We start from the raw sequence: 19959 nt of genomic DNA on the forward strand, positions 1-19959 counted from the left end.
CAGAGGAGGCAAGTCATTAAGAGCTACCTGTTTGAAACTATCTATGTTGACAGGAATTCAGTAACAAAGTCAATTCCAGCACAGTAACACCAAGTCACATTAACTTCCTCTATTTATTTCAGTGTAATCAGTACACAGCTTCCAGGTTAAAATTCATGTCAGACAAGCTCCTCAAGCTGTACTGGCAATGCTTTCTGCTGAGGGATTTGAATTACCTTCGTCTGGTTTAAAGTGAAGGCTAGAGGAAGAATGTGTGCATCACACTAAGGTCACCATTACAAGAAGCTGAGTCAGATATTGGTTAAAAATACAGCACTCAACTGTACTCCTAATACTATTGCTCAAATCAAGTATATATAACTGGAATACTCCTTATGCATAAATATATTACAGTCCAGAGAAGAGAATGCACAGGAACAAGATGCAAGGAGAGGCTGAGGTTAGCATGTCAAGTGTTCAGAGAAAGAGGTTAAGAGATTTTCACATGAAAAAAACAGAGAATATGACTGAGCTTGAAAGTACTTAAGATACTCAATAGATAACTGTGTCCTTAAAGAAAATAACCAGTGCCTATTTTAATACACTGCCAGGAAAAGATATTATCTGACTCAGAATTCCTTGTTCTGAGTTTCTACTATTACAAAGCAAGTGGTTGTTAAACACAGAAAAGACTCCCCCAGAAGATAAAAGACATGCATCAATCCCTGCCACGGCTGCTGCTCAGGGAGTTGTTAATGCACAGAATACCAGAGCCTAAGGGTGCAACAGCATCCTCAGAGCAGTGACTGAGCACGTAACAGTGCTTAGGGAGGTAAAATGTTGAGTTACCTCAGAAGGCGCCCTCGCGTCAGAAATAGGGCACCAGTACAGCTAGTCTGGTAGGCATCTCATGATAATTCATGAGGTAAGTAAGGTCAGAATATAGAAGTTTAAAAATGAATAGTTTTAAAGCTTGAAGTAGACAGGAAATACATGGAATTACAGAAAGCTAAAAATACTTTATGTTGTAGGCAAAATATGCAATCATTGGATACAGCAGGTATAAAACCAGTGAACATCCCACTTATACGGCAGTATTTACAGTACAGACTGACTACACTGTAAAACATAACAAAATATTCTAATGAGCTCCACTACGAAGTGCTACAGGCATTCATTCACTCAGACCACAGTTCAAGGGTAACAGACTATTCCAGATACCTGGGGGTTTTGTTAATATAATTTACATATTTTCAATTTCAAGTCAATTTTCATTTTTCCCCAGAGGAAGAAAAGGGAGAAAATACAATAAGGTCATTGAATACTTCAGCTGCTGCAAAATTCTGGGCTATGGTCTTGACTGGAGTGATGGGAAGCTCAGCATCCAGCATTGGCTGTGGGAGAATGAACAGAGTGTGAGGTATTGGAGGAACAGTTATTCACTCTATGAAACAGCACTGCAATGACATCTCAAGCAAGGTAATAGCAAATTCTACTAACATCATATGTATAAGCACCAGACCAACAGCGGTTACTGTCAGTCAGCCACTTACATATGCGAGGTGCCTGCCTACCTGAGGCCACTCAAACATCATGGGACAAAAACTAGCAGAAAATTCTTGACCAGGGAACAGGAGCATGCAATTCTCTTGCCTCTCACTCAGTACTATGGGCACACTGCAGCCTCAGAACAAGCCACGCATGGATCTCTCAGATCCATGCAGCCATTTAGCAGATGTGAGCTTATTAAAATGTGCTTGCTTCTATAGGATACTGTTCCAAAGCAACAGCCACAGGTCAAAACCATGTGCCACTTTAAGTACCATGGCCCTGCTAACAGAAATTTTGCAAGCTTATTTCCAGACGTAAGAAGTGAATGTGTGGTCTGTTTTGAAGACACTCATTGCTATAATCAGTAATCCATATATTTTAAAGAGGATTTTTCACAAGACCCAAGTAACTCTACACCCAAATTCTGTTAGCAATTTGAAAGATTTTGCACACATGCTTTTCCTTGTTGAATCTTACTGGCAGTTCTAAAATTTAAATTTAAAGCTATGTTAAAAAAAAAAAAAAAAAAAAAAAAAAAAAGAGGGATGGGGCAGACCTGAAAAATTCCAAGAAGGAAGTGGAGGGAAAAAAGCCAGGCCCCATTCATTACATTAGTAAATATTTACAAGGAAATTCACAAGAAATACAATTTAAAGGATCAATCTGATAAGAATCAGTCACTTTTCTGTTACAATTGTCTTGATTCATCCTACACTCACATATAGTAAGGAATAATAGTGTGGGCCCAAACAGGGAGACAGACTGTTATTGTGGCTTGTGTTTGATGTAAGTTAAGTGAATTGAATTAATAACATCTTAAAGAGTTTGGTTTGCTCTGTAGGAAAGGTTAACAGTACTGTAGTGTGTAGATTGTTTTAGTCAAACGAACCTGAAGGTGAACTTACTATATCAAAAGGATTTCTCTCAGTAGATGTCAAATTATTGCATGAAACATCTGAAAAATAAGATTATTAAGTTAGTCTGATGCTGCCAAGGCTGAAAAAAGGTACCATTTTCTGCACTTACTGAACAGAAAAAACCAAAACCACCTCCCCTCCCCCCAAAAACCCCAACCAACCCCTAACTGTATTACTTCCACTTCGAGCCTTTTATATTAGCTTTTTCCTTTACATATCGCACAGAAACTACAAGAACAAGCCTAGGGGCACTTTTTGCTCAATGTGTAACACCTGTGTAAGTCATACTAGCTAACAGCATACATAGATTAACCAAGCTACAATGACAATGACTTCAAAGAGTAATATTTAGACTATCATAAAACTTTAGAATAAACATAAGGCCCCAGCATTATCAAACAAACTACACTAAGCATCTCAAAGATAAGCACAGAATCACAGAATGGTTTGGGTTGGAACCAGGCACACCTTCCACTAGCCCAGGTTACTCAAAGCCCTGTCCAATCTGGCCTTGTTTTGTCTCCCCCTTTCAGTTAATGCACCTGTTTGATGTGGTTTTGGTTCTCCAGATTGAACAAAGTTAGCCTCTGTGCCATTATCCTTCTCTGGACTGCACATGACAATATCTTGTTGTTCTGCAACAGATAATGCCATCTCTTCCATGCCATCCATTACTTTTAATTCACTGCTAGAATCCTCCAGCACCTGAAAAACAAGAATTTTCACTGTTCCTAGCCCTCTGAGAGGCTAAGATGTCTAGAGCCACTGTATTTGCTTCTCAGAAAGCCAAAAGGAAAGCATTTGTGAAATCAGGTGGACACTAAAAAGCTCTTTCATTTTCTTTTTGTGTGCAATTTAAAGAAGTTTGTCAGCTTTTGATACAGAAAGCACAAAGTTGAAACAGCAGACAGAACATTCAAGGGATGTATGATTACAGAAAACAGCATGTCCCTGCTTTGTCAAAACCAAGTCCATACATCTGATCTACAGGCTTTATGGACAATTCAGGAGAGACAGGATTTTAACTCCAGGCACTGTACAAAGCACAAGCAGGACAAGGCTCACAGCTTAAGAATTGTGATCCATTTCAGATGAACTATTTTCCCAAACATCCTTGTAAGCCTGATAATTTATTTGAGATTATAAAGGAAGTTCTTCCACATGAAAGAAGATTTTGAAGTTCAAGTACCAAAAATATTCTGAGGATGTTCTTCTGAAGAACAACCTACCAGCCATACTGGAAGTTATAAGTTGCCACCATTTTCCCAGAGACATCACCAACAAGCAACTTCTCATTTGATAGGGAATAGATGAAGTAAAAGTTATAAAAACAAATCAGTAATCAAGATTATTTTTAATACCTATTTTATATACAGGGCGGATGTCTAGGGGGATACACACAACATAACAACAACTGTTGTAATCATGCATAGATTAAATCAAGATACTCTATTTCCAATGAAAGGCAGTAATGGATTAGTGACTGCAGGACACTGGCTTTCACCGAGTATCACAGTACCATCTAAACCAGTGAAGGCACATTCACCAAGTCCTCAGACATTTCGGGGCATGAATTCCCAATACTTGTATTAGTAACACCGCTCTTGCTATGCCTTTGAAGAGTGTAACAGCCCAGTGCTCTGCTACGGCAGCCTAAGGACCATGAGAGCTAAATACTACTGCTGCTTTTAGCCATGGTCCCCCAAATGCAAAAGCATTTTAAAGAAAAAATCACACCAGAAAACAGTAGTTGACTTCATAGAATCATAGAATAGTTAGGGTTAGAAAGGACCTTAAGATCATCAAGCTCCAACCCCCCTGCCTTAGGCAGGGACACCTCACAGTAAACCATATCACCCAAGGCCTCGTCCAAGCTGGTCTTGAACACTGCCAGGGATGGAACACTGCTTGCCCAGGTGATGTGTGTCTTCACAGAGCAGTCAACAGGACCTCCAAAAGATAGCTCCCAAAGAGCTAGACAAGGTCCCCAATCTGCAGCAGTCCCTACCTATGTCCATACTGAGAAAGAAAAATCACCAAATGAGGATTTGATCAGAAATCCAAGTTCTAGAACTAATAAAAAGTAACTTTTTTCCTAATTAATAATAAAATATTTAAAGCACATACATGAACTCTGCATGACTTACCTTATTTACCTCTTCTGTGCCAGCAACAGAACAGTGCTCTTCAGCAGCTACAGAAATGCTGAAATAGAAGCCAAAATGTTATTATTCTTCTCAATCACCTTCAATCAATCATGTTTTGACTTACCCAACTGATCCTAAGATTTATTATGCAATTATATTTGCTTGTTTGGCACTGGTCAACTATCATTTAAACATTCTGGGCAAAAAAATAAACTTCTACCCCAGCAGCAAAATTACACTTGGGCAAAGCTCTTAGTATTTCCTTGGGGGAGGGAACAGACACAAGGACTTCTCAGCCTTTACCACTGGCAAATTGGAAAGCAACATTTAATGGGTATAAATATTCATTCTTTCAGTGAGAACTGTAAATTTACTTGTACAAAGTTAAAAGCTGCCTTAACACATTTACCTTTGCTCAAGAAAAGCACCAGGGAGTTTTTCCAGTGGGGTAGTTTTTCCAACAGGAAACTGGTGCATTTTCAAATTTGGTGCTGGGTGGAAGCCTTTGGGCACTGGTGGTGTTTGTTCTGCAGTTGTATCCTCAGGGTGATGAAGAGCAGAAGGAATGCCTGGAAACACAGCTCTACTGGATGATCTTGGAGTTGCCAGTTTTTCAGAAGTCCGCTGGGAAGATCTACAAGGTGTCTTTGAAAGCAAGCCTGAAAAAAAGCATTTTGTGTTTCATTGTTACAGTAGGTTTTAGAAGATGAAATGAACTGTTTGTTATCATTCTAACTAGGAATGCTTTTTTCCTGCTTGCTGAATTGTAGTATATGTATTATAATGAAACCTTATATAAACCACAAAAGAAAGAAAAAAGAAAAAAAAAAAGGGTGACACCAGCAGGTAGATACATTACAAAACTACATTAACTCCAGCTGAGCAATTTAGTAATGACTGTTGCTTCACAGAAAGCCTGAAATAGATTTGCTGTTCCTATTAAGAAGTCCATCTGGTGACATCTGCCATTAATTTCCATCTTTTACATTTAGATAATTTTAGTAGAATTCAAAAGACAGGTTCAGAATTGATATTCTAACAGACTGTCTGCTAGAGCTTGCTTGAACCCAGTGTCGCACGAAGCTTTTCAGAAGGTCTCCTCTACTAACAAGAGGCATACAAAAAGTCTAGTCATAGACACTAGTCTTGTGATGAGACAAGAGATCCACACACACACACAAACAAAAAGAAAAAGGCAAGTTAAAGGTCAACTCTAGTTCAAAAGAACTAGAAATAGGAGAGAAGCAGGACAGCTCCTAATGAGTCAATACATAGACTGAAATGAGAAAGCACTGAAAATAAAGTTATATTTTGAGCACCTGCTAAAACACAAAAACAAACAAAAGCCAACTAAAACCCTACAGCTATTAAACATCTTTTATAGCAGACTGGAATTATGTTACAATCTTGTTAACCGTGAACACAGACCACAGGTATCCTTCATTTGCAGCTTTGAAGACAGCACTGCGAGATGCTTAGCTTGAAAAAATAAAAACAAAAAAAAAGAATCCCTATCTGGAACACTCAAATTAAAACTTCATTATTAAACAGATGCTGAAAAAAACATGAACTGGCCACTTTAAACCTCTCAGTCCAAGCCAAGATTTCATTTTGCCATAATCACTCAAATCAGTGCATTCATGTAGAACAGCTTATTTTGGATCCCTGATGTAATCAGCCACCAGTTAAAATCCTGTGTCCAGCAGTGGAGTTGTATCCAGTATAAACAGCATAATTCTCCCCAGTGAGATTGCTTAAACTCTCATCTGTACTTTCAGGTCACTGAAATCAGGATTAGGCTCCACCCACCTGGAAAGGTTTTCACAGGGCTTTCAATTGTGAAAAATCCCCCTTCAAAAACCACTTTTTCTGCCTCTGGTAGCTTCTCCTGTTGTATATGACCAGCAGCTCCATTGCGCTTCATTTTATCCCTCATAGCTGCCTTTATAGCAGCAAGCTGGTTTTGGGCCGCAGTTCTTCCAGCTGTTCGCAGCTTTGGTTTAGACACTCCATTTGTAACAGTCTTTTTCTGAAATTGTAAGAAAGTCTGGATCACATCTGGAAGTTTCAGACAGAAGCAACTGCATACAAACATCTACACAAAGCAACTACACACAAACATCTATGCAGCTGCATGTCACACACTGCAACAGCAACAGACATGCTAGAAACAAGATCTCTCTTAATCTCCAGAATTTCTTGGTCTAACATTCAGCTATTTAAGTTAGTTTGTGTTGACAGTATACTGAGGGTTTTTCATACTGAGTCTGCAGTTCAGAAATATTCGGCACAACTTTTTCCTAACCAAGGCAGTTAACACTTTTTAAAGCAGTGGGATACAGGGACTCCTAGTGGCAGGTAGATAAAGTAACCGCAGGACAGATCCCAGTTAGCCGGGGAAGGAAAGTCTCTCCTGACATTCAAATTTTCAAAAGGAAGTTTTGTGTCTTGTATCATCTATAGGGTTCTGACATCTACAGGCAGCTCACACAGACCACATTCCCTCCAGTTTCCTATGCCTGGAGTTTCTTATCGACCTTCATATCAGTTTTATGATTAAACAGTCTCAAGGAAATGGATGGAGTTTAGGTTATGTGACTATGACTTGGTATTCAGTCATTAGAAGTAATCTTATATTCCAAACCAGAAGGTAGATAAAACAGCTTACATCAAAGCTTATCTTGCAATAAGCAACAACTTAATTTGGAAAGTGTCAGATCCATTTGTGCTTAGCAAACTAGTAGTTTAATGCTAACCATGGTGCTGTCTTAACAGGACACCAGTGTAATCTTGTACTCACTGCTCAAAACTCGCAGTCACTGCCAAATTACTGTGTAGTTTCCTTTTCAGCTAAGTCAGTGGCAATGCCAGTGGCCCAGATAAGATGTTTTATATCTGAAGGGTAAATTTCTACTCTAAAATTAATAATTTGTCTTACTAACAGAGAGTCCAATGGCTCCCAAAAGATTCATTGCTAATTCTTAGTTCTAATCTTCCCAGCTAAAAGAGGCAATTAGCGTTACAAACACCAAGTAATATTAAGTGCACTTGGAAGATGCAAGGGAGAAAGGATGCTTCTTGACAGAAATTTCACTGAATCTCTAACCATAAACATGTGAAGAAGCCAGATAAGTAAGGCTTTTCCATTTAAGAACAGTCTTACCTCAACAGCATCTTACTAGTTATTTTAGATATCACACTGCTGCATCTTGATGCCTTAGGGGCTATTCATACCTTTACAATTGCTTTGCTTGGGACATCAAGTGGTTGCCATTCATTGTCTTGGAGCTTCTTCAGATTATCAAATTTTTTATTCACATCTCTGATCTATAGGACAGCCCAGAAAAGTCCAGGTTTTATTTTCAGGACTTACCAGATTCACATTAGAACAGTGTTTCATACAATTAGATAACACACTTTAGCATACTTATAGCATTTAAGGTTTGGGGTTTTTTTAATACAAAAGCAAATTAAACCAACAGAGTATTAAGCGTTCATACAGTTGACATGAAGGCTATATTAACATACACAAGCTTCAGATTAGATAACAGTATTGGTCTCACTTCTGTAGTTTAAGGTCCGCAGAGAAAGCATAGAATTGTTCAGTAAGATCCAACATCTAAAATTAAGCTGTTTTACAACCTGATCTACTGAATTTAAGCACTTTGACAATTGTCACATTTAAGGAATGCAGAACAACACATTGCGTAATAGCTTTTATCCAAACAAGCAGAGTCTTCCATTATGTAGGAAACATGCCATGCACACTGGCTTGCTTTTTTAACCTTCTAGCCTTAACAGCTTCCTGACGCAATCTGTACTTGTTTGGAACAAGCAAGCTCTACAGCATTACCTCCTCCCCACATGGTGCAACAGCCTGCTCTTAGGCTTTGTAATGGAGGCACTTGCCTCATTTGCTAGTGAGGCCATACAAGGGTTGTTTATGTACAGCAGACCAGCTGCTAAGGTGACAAATCTTTTACATCCTCCCTGAAACTCAGAGGATAAAGAAACTTGAGTTGCTCCCAGATACATAGTAAGTATAAGTAAACCCTGCTTTTTCAAGTTACTTGTTCTAGGAAACTTCCCCTCAAACATCTCTCAAGGTCAAACCCCATACTTTCTGGAAGGAATTCAAGACCTGTGACTAGGATCTTAACAATAAACCCATCTTTGCATTTAACCTAACTAGTTACTAGTTCCACTGTTGAATGCTGACTTACCAATATTGTTGCTATTGGCAATTTAGAATAATTTATATAATTTAGACTAATGTAGATATATTTAGAATATTTTTGATAATTTAGAATATTATATTTCGTTCTGAAACCAACGGAAGTAACAACAGAGTGACATGAAGATTTTCTACCACCTAAGCTCACCCCTATAAGAAGTTATTGTAGTTTCTGCATTATTCTCATGCTGAAGCATGGAATTCCTACTTTTCAGGTAAACTTCAGAAATGTTCCAAAACTCCCAGCTTTTGGTCCAGGCAGGCATTGTGACTTCATCCTCATTCCAAATCAGAATAAAACGTGACCACATGCCTTCACTCCAAAGAAAAACATGATACACAGCACACAAGGAGCCACAACAGGTCTACACATGCTACTGTACATCTATACAGTATAAAATCATGGTATATCAACTGGTAATATTCACTATCAGAAAGTGTTTAGCAAGTAGGGTTGTTTTTTTTTTTTACATTAAAAAAACCCACAACAAATCAGAATATGAATATGCAAGAAAACAAAAACATCTATTGTTTGTAAATAACCCCATCAACTTTCTTCTAGTAGGTTAATATGCAAGTACATACCTGAAAATTAACCATATCCCAAAATCCATCTAAGTCTGTACACGTCGTTTCTTTTTCACCACGTTTAAATTCACAATTATCCACCAGTCCTTCAAACTGTTCAAATCTTTCTGCAAGGAGCAGTCTTGTCTGACCAGTCGTGGTGCGAATAAGATCTTTAGCTAACAGCAACAAGGAAACAAAAAAAGTACATCTTGGAATAATCCATCATTGCATAGTTGATTTAAATATGTATTTGAAGGGTCTGGAGTTTGGTTATTGTCTGAACTATGTTCATCTATTGCAGATCTGCAATACAATTCTGAGAGAACAAACATCCATTGAACTCCTCTAAACTTGCTTCTTTCAAAATGCTTATCTCTGAGTCTTTAAGATAAGCATTGGTGAGTCAACTTCATTCTCCCAAATGTGAACACTTACTCTACATTAAAAACTAATTTTATTTAAAAAAATAAATCAGCTTGGTTAAAGTTCATATATTTAAATACATTTAAAACTGACAACAGAAAACCTATTTTGATAGTGTCAACCATGTGTCATGTCAAGTACTACACACAAGTTTTAGTATTGGGAGATAAAGCATGCCTTTCTGTCTTGAGGCAGATACAACTCTAAACTTTATTTAACATAACTTTACTCAGTGCTGTAGATTTAGGTGCTATTATGATAATATATTCAGATATTCCCTCTGTCCAGTTACTGTAACACCCCTTTCTAGTGCCTATTACAGTCTAGTCTTACCATCCTCTGGAATGTCCAGCTCTAATTTTCCTTCCCACTGGAGGCACTGAGACATCAGGCTCTCAGTCTCAGACCGAAGAATGTTTCTAAAAATAAAGGGATAGTGAAAAAATAAGGTTTTGGAGAATTTTCTAACTGCTGTCACTACTTGTGACTGTTACGACCGCTACCCTTTTGCTTTCAGGGAAGCTATGCCATTCATTTTAGTTTGCTGACTGAGATACTTTTCTACTGCTTTCAGGATTGTGTTCCTTAGGACAAGGTGATAGTCTCCAGAATTTTATATTCTTTATTTGAACTAACAATACAAAAGGGAAGATAGGAACACGTGCCTACTCAGGGTACTACTGACCAACCGTTGTAAGCTAATCTTCACAGGGTGTCTCATTACTCATGTTAGGGACTTCCAAATAGACAATGGGGGAAGTGAAACAAATTAACACAAACCTGAAATAGGGAACATCATGCTCTTGCTCTCTTATATCATCTGACTTGGTTTCAAGCACTCTTTTATCTGGAGAGGTTGGAGCTGTGGAATTTGATCTCTGAATGGAAGGTTTCTCATCCAATTCACCTGCTGAAAATTATGAAAGGCATTTGTTCAGAATCTGGTGAAAACTAAAAACATTAGAACAATAAACTAAGTGTCAACTTCCTACCTTTTTCTTCTTCCAAACTTGTAGGGGTTTGTTGTTCTTGAATGTCTTTACCAGCAGGTGAAACTGGACTTTTAAAATTAGCCTCTTGTGGCTTAGTTTCACTGGATTTTTTCATTATAAGACTGGAAAAAAAACAAAAAGTACATTTAGAGGTAAGACACATTGAGAAACATGACATCAAATATGGCCAAATACAGAGGAACATGCAATTTGAAAACAATCCTACACACAATACTAGGGAACTGAAGTAAATCCTATTAAAATGAATAAATCTGCAGATACATATATGGCACAGTCCCTGATACATGTTGCTGCTCTACTTCTAAAGCATAGACAGAATTATGGATTGTATTGCTTTCTTTGCTGTCCACATTTAAGCTGTGTTAGCAACCATGTTGAGCAGGTGCTTCGACATCACAACAGTTTGCTACACAGGGAATCTCTTATAGAAAGATGATGTTTTGGGTATCATCACAGAGGTTCCCTTGCATTTTAGGCCATTAGAAGAAAGAATCTTACCCTGATGATTCTGAAAAATCCCAGAAGGCATTAGATGTCAAAAATGCATTTGCACTAGAAGGAGTCATGGGTGTAACTTTGTAGGTTTCTAATCCATCTAATGGCTGGAACACAAAGTTTTGAGGTGCAAAAGAATGCATTCTGGGTCTCCTCAGAGCAGAATTGGTTTTGTTTTCCACTGAGGTTTGTTCCTGTTGAGTTTCTATTGACACTGGCTGTTCAGAATCAGCTGCAGAACCTTTCATCACTGGATCCAGTTGAGTGTTTTTATCCACTTCATGTTCAGAAGGAATTACCTATAACAGCACAAAGAGACAAAGCAAGCAATACATTATCAAATCAATTAAGTGCTTACTATAGGCTTTGGCTGAATTTTAACATGACTGTCTGAAAGCCATTAGGAAGGGAACAGTTTCAGGTAACTCGCTTTCTGCAATAGAATACGTGTACAGAAGTCATGATTTACCAATAGGCCCAATTGGATTTGACACCTGCAAATCATTCTAGCAACAGCGGTAGCACTTCACTACAAGGAACACAACAATCCACTGAAGGGGCTAAAGCAACAGAATACCTCACCTATGAAAACAGTAATTAAAATTAGCAAATGCTTGATCCCACTGCTAGAAAAAAAATGCTTTAAGGTGATAAGCTCCTCAAGAGCAGAACTACTAGCTCCAAATCAAACTACGCCTGTTGAATACACATACTCTAATCCAAAGACTGAAGAACAAGCTAAAATAAGCTGATAACTGAGGAATGCAGACCAAGACAAGTTCAGTTAGGACCACAGAATGTCATTAAAAGAGGAGAAAAAGTTAATCAATAAACTAATCCACATTCCTATGAAATGAACAACCAGATAGTCATACAGAACACACTTCTGAGATACCTATATTGAGATATTGTAGCTCAAACCAGCCAAAAGAACTTAGATTGTTTTTCAAGAAAATATACATCTTCAATCCACTGAAAGTCTTGGCTCTACTTTAGATACCCCTGCTTGAAATGCAAGCCTTGAATTCAATTTTTAACTCACTTCTAACGAGATGACTGAGGTTACAGCAAGAGTTTACCAACTGGCAGCACAAACCAACTCTTGCCTGGGAAGAGGTACTCATCTATGCAAGGATGTAAGCACCTCTTACCTCCTGTCAATGTTTGCACGTGACTGCACCAGTTTCAAGACCATGCTAGAGCACAGCAACAGTTATGAAAACAGGAGCAGAGATGGGAGACATGAGGTAAGAGGCAACAGTGGGGTGCAAAGAAGGAGAAAACTCCTTGATAGTTCTCACATATGATGGTCAGCGCATTAATGCATGAGAGCTATGATGAATTTGAATACTGCTGTCCCTATGTAAAGGAAGAAAAGTTTTTGTTACAGCAGTGTCACTAAGAACCACAATGACTGCCTTTAATTATGATAAATCATGTCATAAATCATGCCTACCTTGCAGCGGAGAACATTCCCACCTTCATTTTTTGGTGGTTCAAAACCTAAACATGTACTTATTTCTCAGCTTCTGGAGTATTGTATCTTTAACTGAGCAGGGAAAGGATACATCCAGAGTTGTGTTTCAAAAAGGAATGAACTGCACAAAAATTACAAATGCTAGATAAAACCAGCAGGTTTTGTGGATTGTTTTTGTGTGTATGTTGTGGGTTTTTTTAACTAGCTAAAACATCAGACATGCGATACGTCATGTAAGAATTTATCTAATTCAAATCATTGTCCAGATCTTGATTTGTAATCAAGTCACATGTGAGCACTACAGTTGATCTTAATTTTAAAAATATACCATAATAAAAGACATACAGCTTCTTCCCAAAAATCTAGCTTATTAGTGAATTTATTACTTCTGTGTTTGAACACAACCATGTTTGAGCTACAGTTACATTGTTATTACTCTTAAATCAGTTTTACTGCTTTTCCATTTCAAATAGTAAAAGACCTACCACTGTGGTGCCAGGTTTGACTGTTTTCTTCTGCTTTCCTGCATTTGCTGTCTTCTTTTGTGACTGGTTACCTAGAATGAGAGAAAGGCATCTGATTAATATAATTTCTTTCTCTCAAGATTGCCATAAAAGTCCAATGGCTAAAGACAGGGAGAGACTGCTTTGTTTCTTGAGTGGGAAGTGGCTAGAGGGAAGACACCTAACTGCAGAAGTTCATTCAAAAGAAAACCCAGCCTAGGATTTAATAACCTATTAAGAGATGTATCACCTAGAAAGGAAAACAGATGCATTAAGTCATTAAGCTTTAGATGTTTTGTTATACAAAAGTCATCTTAATTCCTTAAATGCAGAAAAGATAGCATCAAGCCAAATAGAGTTCACATTTTTAATTTCTATATGGCATAGGATCTGTCGGCTAATTGAAACTGAGACTACAAAAGCTGTGCTTCTAGCCTAGGGGTTAACTTCTGTCACATATATAACAAGGGACACTGCAAAACATTCTAAATATCCTGAAAGCCAGAATATATACTAAAAATTTACCCTTCAGTAGCCATCATGTTCCTCTATTCTAGTAAACAGGCAAACATGGATGAAGAAATATTCCTGACCTGAAGAATACAAGCTCTCATCTCTTGCAAAGGTATCTGTTCCTGATCACAGACTTAATAATCCCACGGCATTAAGCAGCAATACACTGAACTGGCAAATCTTTACCAGTTCTCATTTTGTTCTTTCAGGTTGAGATTTCCATATGGATACTTATGCTCTACACTGACAGATTTTATGGGAAGCTGTCCAATGTTTCAACATCTTGATTTAAATACTGCAGTAAGGCTCCAGATGAGAGTTTAAGTGATATAGTATTTGGTCCTTTTCTTACATGATGATTTGGCATGATTTACATACAATTTATTCAAAAGAGATAGTTACACTGCAGAACATAGTATGCTAAAACAGTTCAGAACAAACTGATATTTATCTCTACAGCAAAACAGAGTGAGGTATGAGCAAAACCCTAAAGACAAAGCTCTCAGGATATAATTTGACAGTGAGCCTAACAGCAGCATATAAACATGCATGCTGTTTCCACTGTTCACTTATCCAGTTCTATATGGTATCTCTTTACAGCACACTATTCCAAATACTTACATGTTAGGCTTGAGCCACATAAGCAGGACTAGATTCACTATCTCACTTACCAGTAGTAGCCTCAGTAGCTGTCGTTTTCTGCATCTGCCTAGCTGCAGAGGCTGCTGCTCTGGTGATTCTTAGATTTGAGGCTGTCTGAACTGCAGGCTGCAACACTAGGAAATATTAATTCCAGAGATTGCAAGCTTAATAAGGAACTGCACTCAAGTAATAAAATAGAAAGTTTATACTTTATAGAAATCAGAGAAATGCAGTAGCAATTATCAGTTGCACTAGTTTGCCAGAATCAACAGAGTTGGGTTGGTTTTTTGTCAGTTCAATGCAACCAGTGCTAAACATGGACAGCACAGCTCAGACTTCTCATTGAGGCAATGCTCTAAAGGTCCTTGATCAAGGTGTTTTTGTTGTGCAGTAGTACCTCCAGGACCATCAAGGCACCAGTGTGCTTGATGCATGTACAAAGCTTCAGGAACTCTTCACAAAGTTCCCTGCAATCAGAATCAACATAGTCTCCACTTTAGAGATGACACTTTCTAGAGCAATAACTTGCCACAGTTATTTGCACAACTGGAAGGCTTAAGCAGGCCATCTGTGTAACACAGTGATGCTGTGGTCATTGTATAAAAGTATTGTAATGTCTGAATTTAATATAACAAAGTATTCTTCAGACAAAACATTTCAGGGTCAATTTATAAAATATGACAAATTCATGCACTGTATTACCCATCTTAAAAAATTCCATCTTTGTATTTTCGTAATGTTTTAATAGCCTTCAAAAATGATAGCATCCTCCTCCACAGAAAAATTTAACAGGAGCTCTTTATTTCATACCTTCCTTTTCTACATCTGCCTGAAACCTAATAGCCTTACTTGGTCAATCCTATTCATATTTTTAATATCAAACTGCAATTCTGTGGAAGCTAGAATGACAAGTTGGGGAAAACAATTACCAGATACATAACATTTGATTTAACCAGACATTTACTTCCATAACATTTTTATACTAGTGTTTAAATACATAACGTGTATTCTTGATTCAGCACAAAAGGAATAATCAAGTCTACTGGATGAAAATTGTTCAAATGTTAATGTTTCAATTGTTATATCAAACACTGGTAACCGATCTTTTCAGTATTCACTGAAGGCATTAATGAAATTTACTTAAATAGAGGTCTGCTGCTTGCCGATTTAATTAAATTAGTGATGCATAAGTGATTTAACTCTGAATTACTGAGCATCTTGCCTTAACGTCAATATTCCACATGACTTCGCCTGATCTACTTAAGGCACAGACATCACTGCTCTATCAGGAAGTATTTCTAATCAAAAGTATTCTACTCCCTGAAAGGTGGCATGGGTTGGTTTTTTGTTGCTGTTTTCTTAAGAAATATATGTAATTGTCACATAAAAAGTGACAAATATAGAAGGGGCTCTTGTAAAATAGGAAAATGCAAGATTGTAAAATTTACTGAAGAGACAATCACATCCAGTTGCACCAGTGTACATCAGAGGTTTGGGCTGTTTTCTCCAACATTCTATGCTAATGCGCTTTACCATTAGGCTATCCTTTCCCAGTGCCGAGTTACACAAGCAGTTCCATTTAGACACCACAAACAGCATATTTACTGTATAGACAGGAGGTGACTTCACTGAAAATATTTACAGCTCATGCAGAGACCTATTTTTCAGGCCACCCACAATACCAAGGAAAATTCGTGTTTTCTTATATCAACTAGTCTTCATCTTCCCAGGTGAAGTCCCTTGCTCTTCTGTAACAGCAGCAGTTACATACAGAAGTGATAAACTTCTCAGAGGCAAACAGAAAGCTCTGCAAAGTTCCAGATGCTAAAGCAGCTAGCAGTCATGCAATCCAGCCTACTGACTTCTCCCGCTCCTAGGGTGAATAATCAGTAACCAGGACATTCCATTTCCTACAGCCTACAGAAGCAACAAGTAGAGCCACACACTTGATAATCTGCCATCTGCTGCCCTTGTCATAGTTGGTAGGAACAGGAGTCCTAAGAGCTTCTTGTCTCCTACAGACAAAATTGTACCGCGGATCTTAACCGAAGACGTTCCTTGCCTCCCTCCCATAATGTCACAACTACTGACACAGGAAAAAAAAACAGGTCTCCTTCTTATGGTTTCAGGTGTAGGAATCATACTACTTTCATACCTTTTGCTTTTTCACCAGCTTTGTCTGTACTCGTCTGTTTACATCCTGCTTGCGCAGGGTGCACTTTACGCCCGTTGGCACAGACCTACAAGTAGACAATATTTTGCGAAGTATTAGACTTCTAGAAATTAACCAGCTTAATTTCTTTCCTCATCTTTCTATCCTAGGCTCCAGTAAAACAAATGGTTATACAATTTGGCACAAAGGGCTTTGAAAAGTAAAAAAAAAAGTAAAGCTAAAACAGCTCAGTTTAGACATGTGTTAACATGTATTATCCAACTAGTTAAGAATTTGTCAGAAAAAAAAATGAAGAAAAATATTGAAGAAAAATTTTCAGCTTACTGTGAAACTAGGTGTCAATTACTGTCACATCCTAGTAAATGTGTTTAAAAAATCAGTTTTCAGAAAAAAAGCCCAGTATTGATTCAGTTGTCCCTTTGTAATGTTATGACTGGAAACTCTTAAACTACATCCAAGTTATACAATGGGTACGGTTGGAAAGGACCTTAAGATTATTCAGTTCCAACCCCTGGGCAGGGATGCCTCACACTGGACCATGTTGCCCAAGGCTCTGTCCAACCTGGCTTTGAACACTGGTAGGGATGGAGCATTTACCGCTTCTTTGGGCAACCTGCTCCAGCACCTTACCACCCTCAGAATAAAGAATGTTTTCCTTATATCTAACCTCAACTTACTCTGTTTTAGTTTAAGTCCATTACTGCTTGTCATACAGGTTTTGTAAGTTTGTTTCTTTTAAATTCTGTAAGGCAAGATTGCTAGATTTGAAGTACAGCTTCTTTTACAGATTATTGCTGGCAAAATTCCCCAACAAAACCTACTTTTTATACAAGTAATAGCAGAAGGGACTGCCAAGATTAACAGTAAAAATATGCCAACATTTAAATAATTTTGGAGTGAAGAATTAACTGCATTCATGACAGACTCTGCATTCAAGGGAGATGCACTGGCTCTCCAAATTGAAATTTAACTTCAGTCTCACTACTGCCTCAATGCATATCTGCAGTTCTTGTGGACTACAATATTTTGTATCGAAAAACCTGATCCAGAAGATCTGCGCACTCTTCTCAGTACTGACCTAATAAAACTCCTTTTACTTCATATCAGCATGGTACAGTCTATCAGCTTGCTGAAAGCTGATCTAATTTATCTTTCTTACCAGGAAAACCTCCTTAGCGACAGCTCTCAACTTTAAGCATACAACCTTCAGTTACGGTCTGAAAAATAATTGCATACTTTTCTCTAAATGAAAACAAACCGTAGAGTGCTTAGATGCAGTTGGTATCACAGTTTTTTCTTCTTGATTCTTGGCCTTTGATCGAGTAATCCTCCCAGAGAAAGCAGGAGCTGCCTGGAAGCATCCCCAAGGAAACAGGAGTTAACATAATCCTTATCCCCCACCCTATCATTGTCAGAGTAAGCAAAAAGTTCAAGTGTTAAAAGCAACATGCCTGTGCAGAATATGTCAAGCGTGTAATGCGAAAACTTTCAGTCGAGTGAATTAAATAGGAACAAGTTACCAGTTCAAAAATAACTTAGCTGTTTCATTTGTGGATGAATCATTCCAGTTTCTGAAGTGATAACACAGTCATAAATACAAAAATCAACATTTCACTAGTACTATTTCCAGCTTTGTTAAAAAACAAACAAACCAACCCTAACGAGCCAAATCACACCCTTATTGTTTCTTCTTATGAAGTATTTATGAAGTATTTACAAAATAAATTGACATAACATACACATCATTTTTGGTACAAATAGAAATGTTAATATCTTGTACCACATATACTTCATTTATATATATATTTAATATTACTTTTATTACCTTTTCTCTCTGCTTCACTATCACTGGATTTTCAGGTACAAATGAGAGAAATCCTGGCGCAGTTGGCCTATATAACCCAACTTTAAACACACCCTTCTTTGCTTTCTCTCTCTGCTCTCTCAGTTTTCGAAGTTCCTTTTCTTCTTTATAGCGCTGGAGCATTTCCTTGCGTTCATTAATCCTCTTGGAGGCTGCATTTGTAGCTTGTTCTGAAGCAAAAGATGGAAGACGGGCACATTACAAAATCTTGAAGATATTTATGAGCCAACAATAAGCATATGACAGACACCAGTTAAATGTTAGATGAAAATTTAGATTTCAGTTTTTCAATTCTTGAATGACAAAGAGACTTCCCATTGATTATTAATAGCAAAATGCATTCTTCCTTTAGCTGCTGCAGACCAGTCAGAGCAAAGCTGCGTTCATACCACCAGAGCAGTGAGGAAGATAAAGCTGTATTAAGACTTCATTTTCCTAGAAAAACTGATAGTCATTTTTTTAATCTTAAACCTTTTCTTCATGTTAACAATTTAAAAAAGGTTTCTAAGTTTTTTAAAAGTTTTTACTTACTCTGTTTGACACTGCTGTTCTCTTGAGAACATGTGTCATTCCTCTCCTTTAGTTGAGGATTTCCCTTCTCTCTTGACAGCTGAATGTTGACATCTGCCAATCCAAACTGTCTGCCTTTTTCAAACAACTTGTGTCTGTTCTCCTTCTGAATCATCGATTTTCTACGTGCCACTTTTGTTCTGAGGGCTTCTGTACTCAGATCCTTTTTGTATCGATGGGTAAATTGGGAGGTAGCAGCCATCTTCGGGACCCTGGACAAAAACCATAATGATTAGGAAAAAAACTGTTATGGTTTGTTTTGCTCTTTTCATTCAAGTTTGCATGTTGCAAAAAAAGCCATGGGTTCTTTGGATTGTATATGTACCAGAGAAAATGCAAATGACAATTTCAGTAATGACTCTATCAGTCCTCTTTATTTTGTGGCTAGTTTGATAAGTGGTCAGCAAGTCTGACATAGAATTAGTAGGGGACTTGGTGTCACTGTCAGGGATTGGCCTGCCATTCTGTTTTTAACACAAATGTTTTTCATGTTAAGGAGACAAGCAAGTAATTACAAGGTTGTAGGACAATACTTGGAAGCAACACTGCCACTGAGCACTTAGATTATACCCTATTTGATAGCAAGGCATTTTTGTCATGCATCAGAGGTCTTGGCACCATTTCCAAACTGTGTTCCCAGGATGCAACTGCAATACAACAGCATTTATTGCAAGCAGGATTTCTACCCTATCTTTTACCCAAGAAAGACTTACTGAAACATCAGTTGGTCTGGACATACTTTATAGAAAGCTTTACAGTAAGAAGAGCGACAGAGTAAAACTAAATAATCAGCAGTTATTAATTTATCAGTAAAATGGGCATTTACTGAAGTTTTTAATTTCAAAACAACAAACTTTGATCAAACCCAAGGAATCAGCAGTGACCTGG

At 37.7% G+C, this 19959-nt stretch overlaps 1 protein-coding gene across 1 annotated transcript; it reads right to left on the reverse strand.

Annotated features, from left to right (window-relative positions):
• Positions 1-94: 94 nt before the first annotated feature.
• DLGAP5 (DLG associated protein 5) lies at positions 95-19314 on the reverse strand. The gene is made up of 18 exons (XM_061355756.1): positions 19033-19314; positions 18463-18671; positions 17896-17988; positions 16620-16704; positions 14494-14598; positions 13292-13362; positions 11333-11628; positions 10814-10935; positions 10602-10731; positions 10155-10240; positions 9414-9574; positions 7829-7921; positions 6404-6623; positions 5004-5253; positions 4595-4652; positions 2990-3152; positions 2436-2485; positions 95-1373 (listed from the first exon to the last, which is right to left on the reverse strand). Exons 1-18 carry the CDS (start codon positions 19271-19273, stop codon positions 1251-1253), a joined length of 2556 nt encoding a protein of 851 aa, XP_061211740.1. The 5' UTR covers positions 19274-19314; the 3' UTR covers positions 95-1250.
• Between the last annotated feature and the right edge of the window lie 645 nt (positions 19315-19959).

The sequence above is a fragment of the Neopsephotus bourkii genome, unplaced genomic scaffold, assembly GCF_033783945.1.
Source record: "Neopsephotus bourkii isolate Nb327-2 ecotype Australia unplaced genomic scaffold, CSIRO-AGI_Nbou_v1 NB_95, whole genome shotgun sequence".
NCBI classification, from domain to species: Eukaryota; Metazoa; Chordata; class Aves; order Psittaciformes; family Psittacidae; genus Neopsephotus; species Neopsephotus bourkii.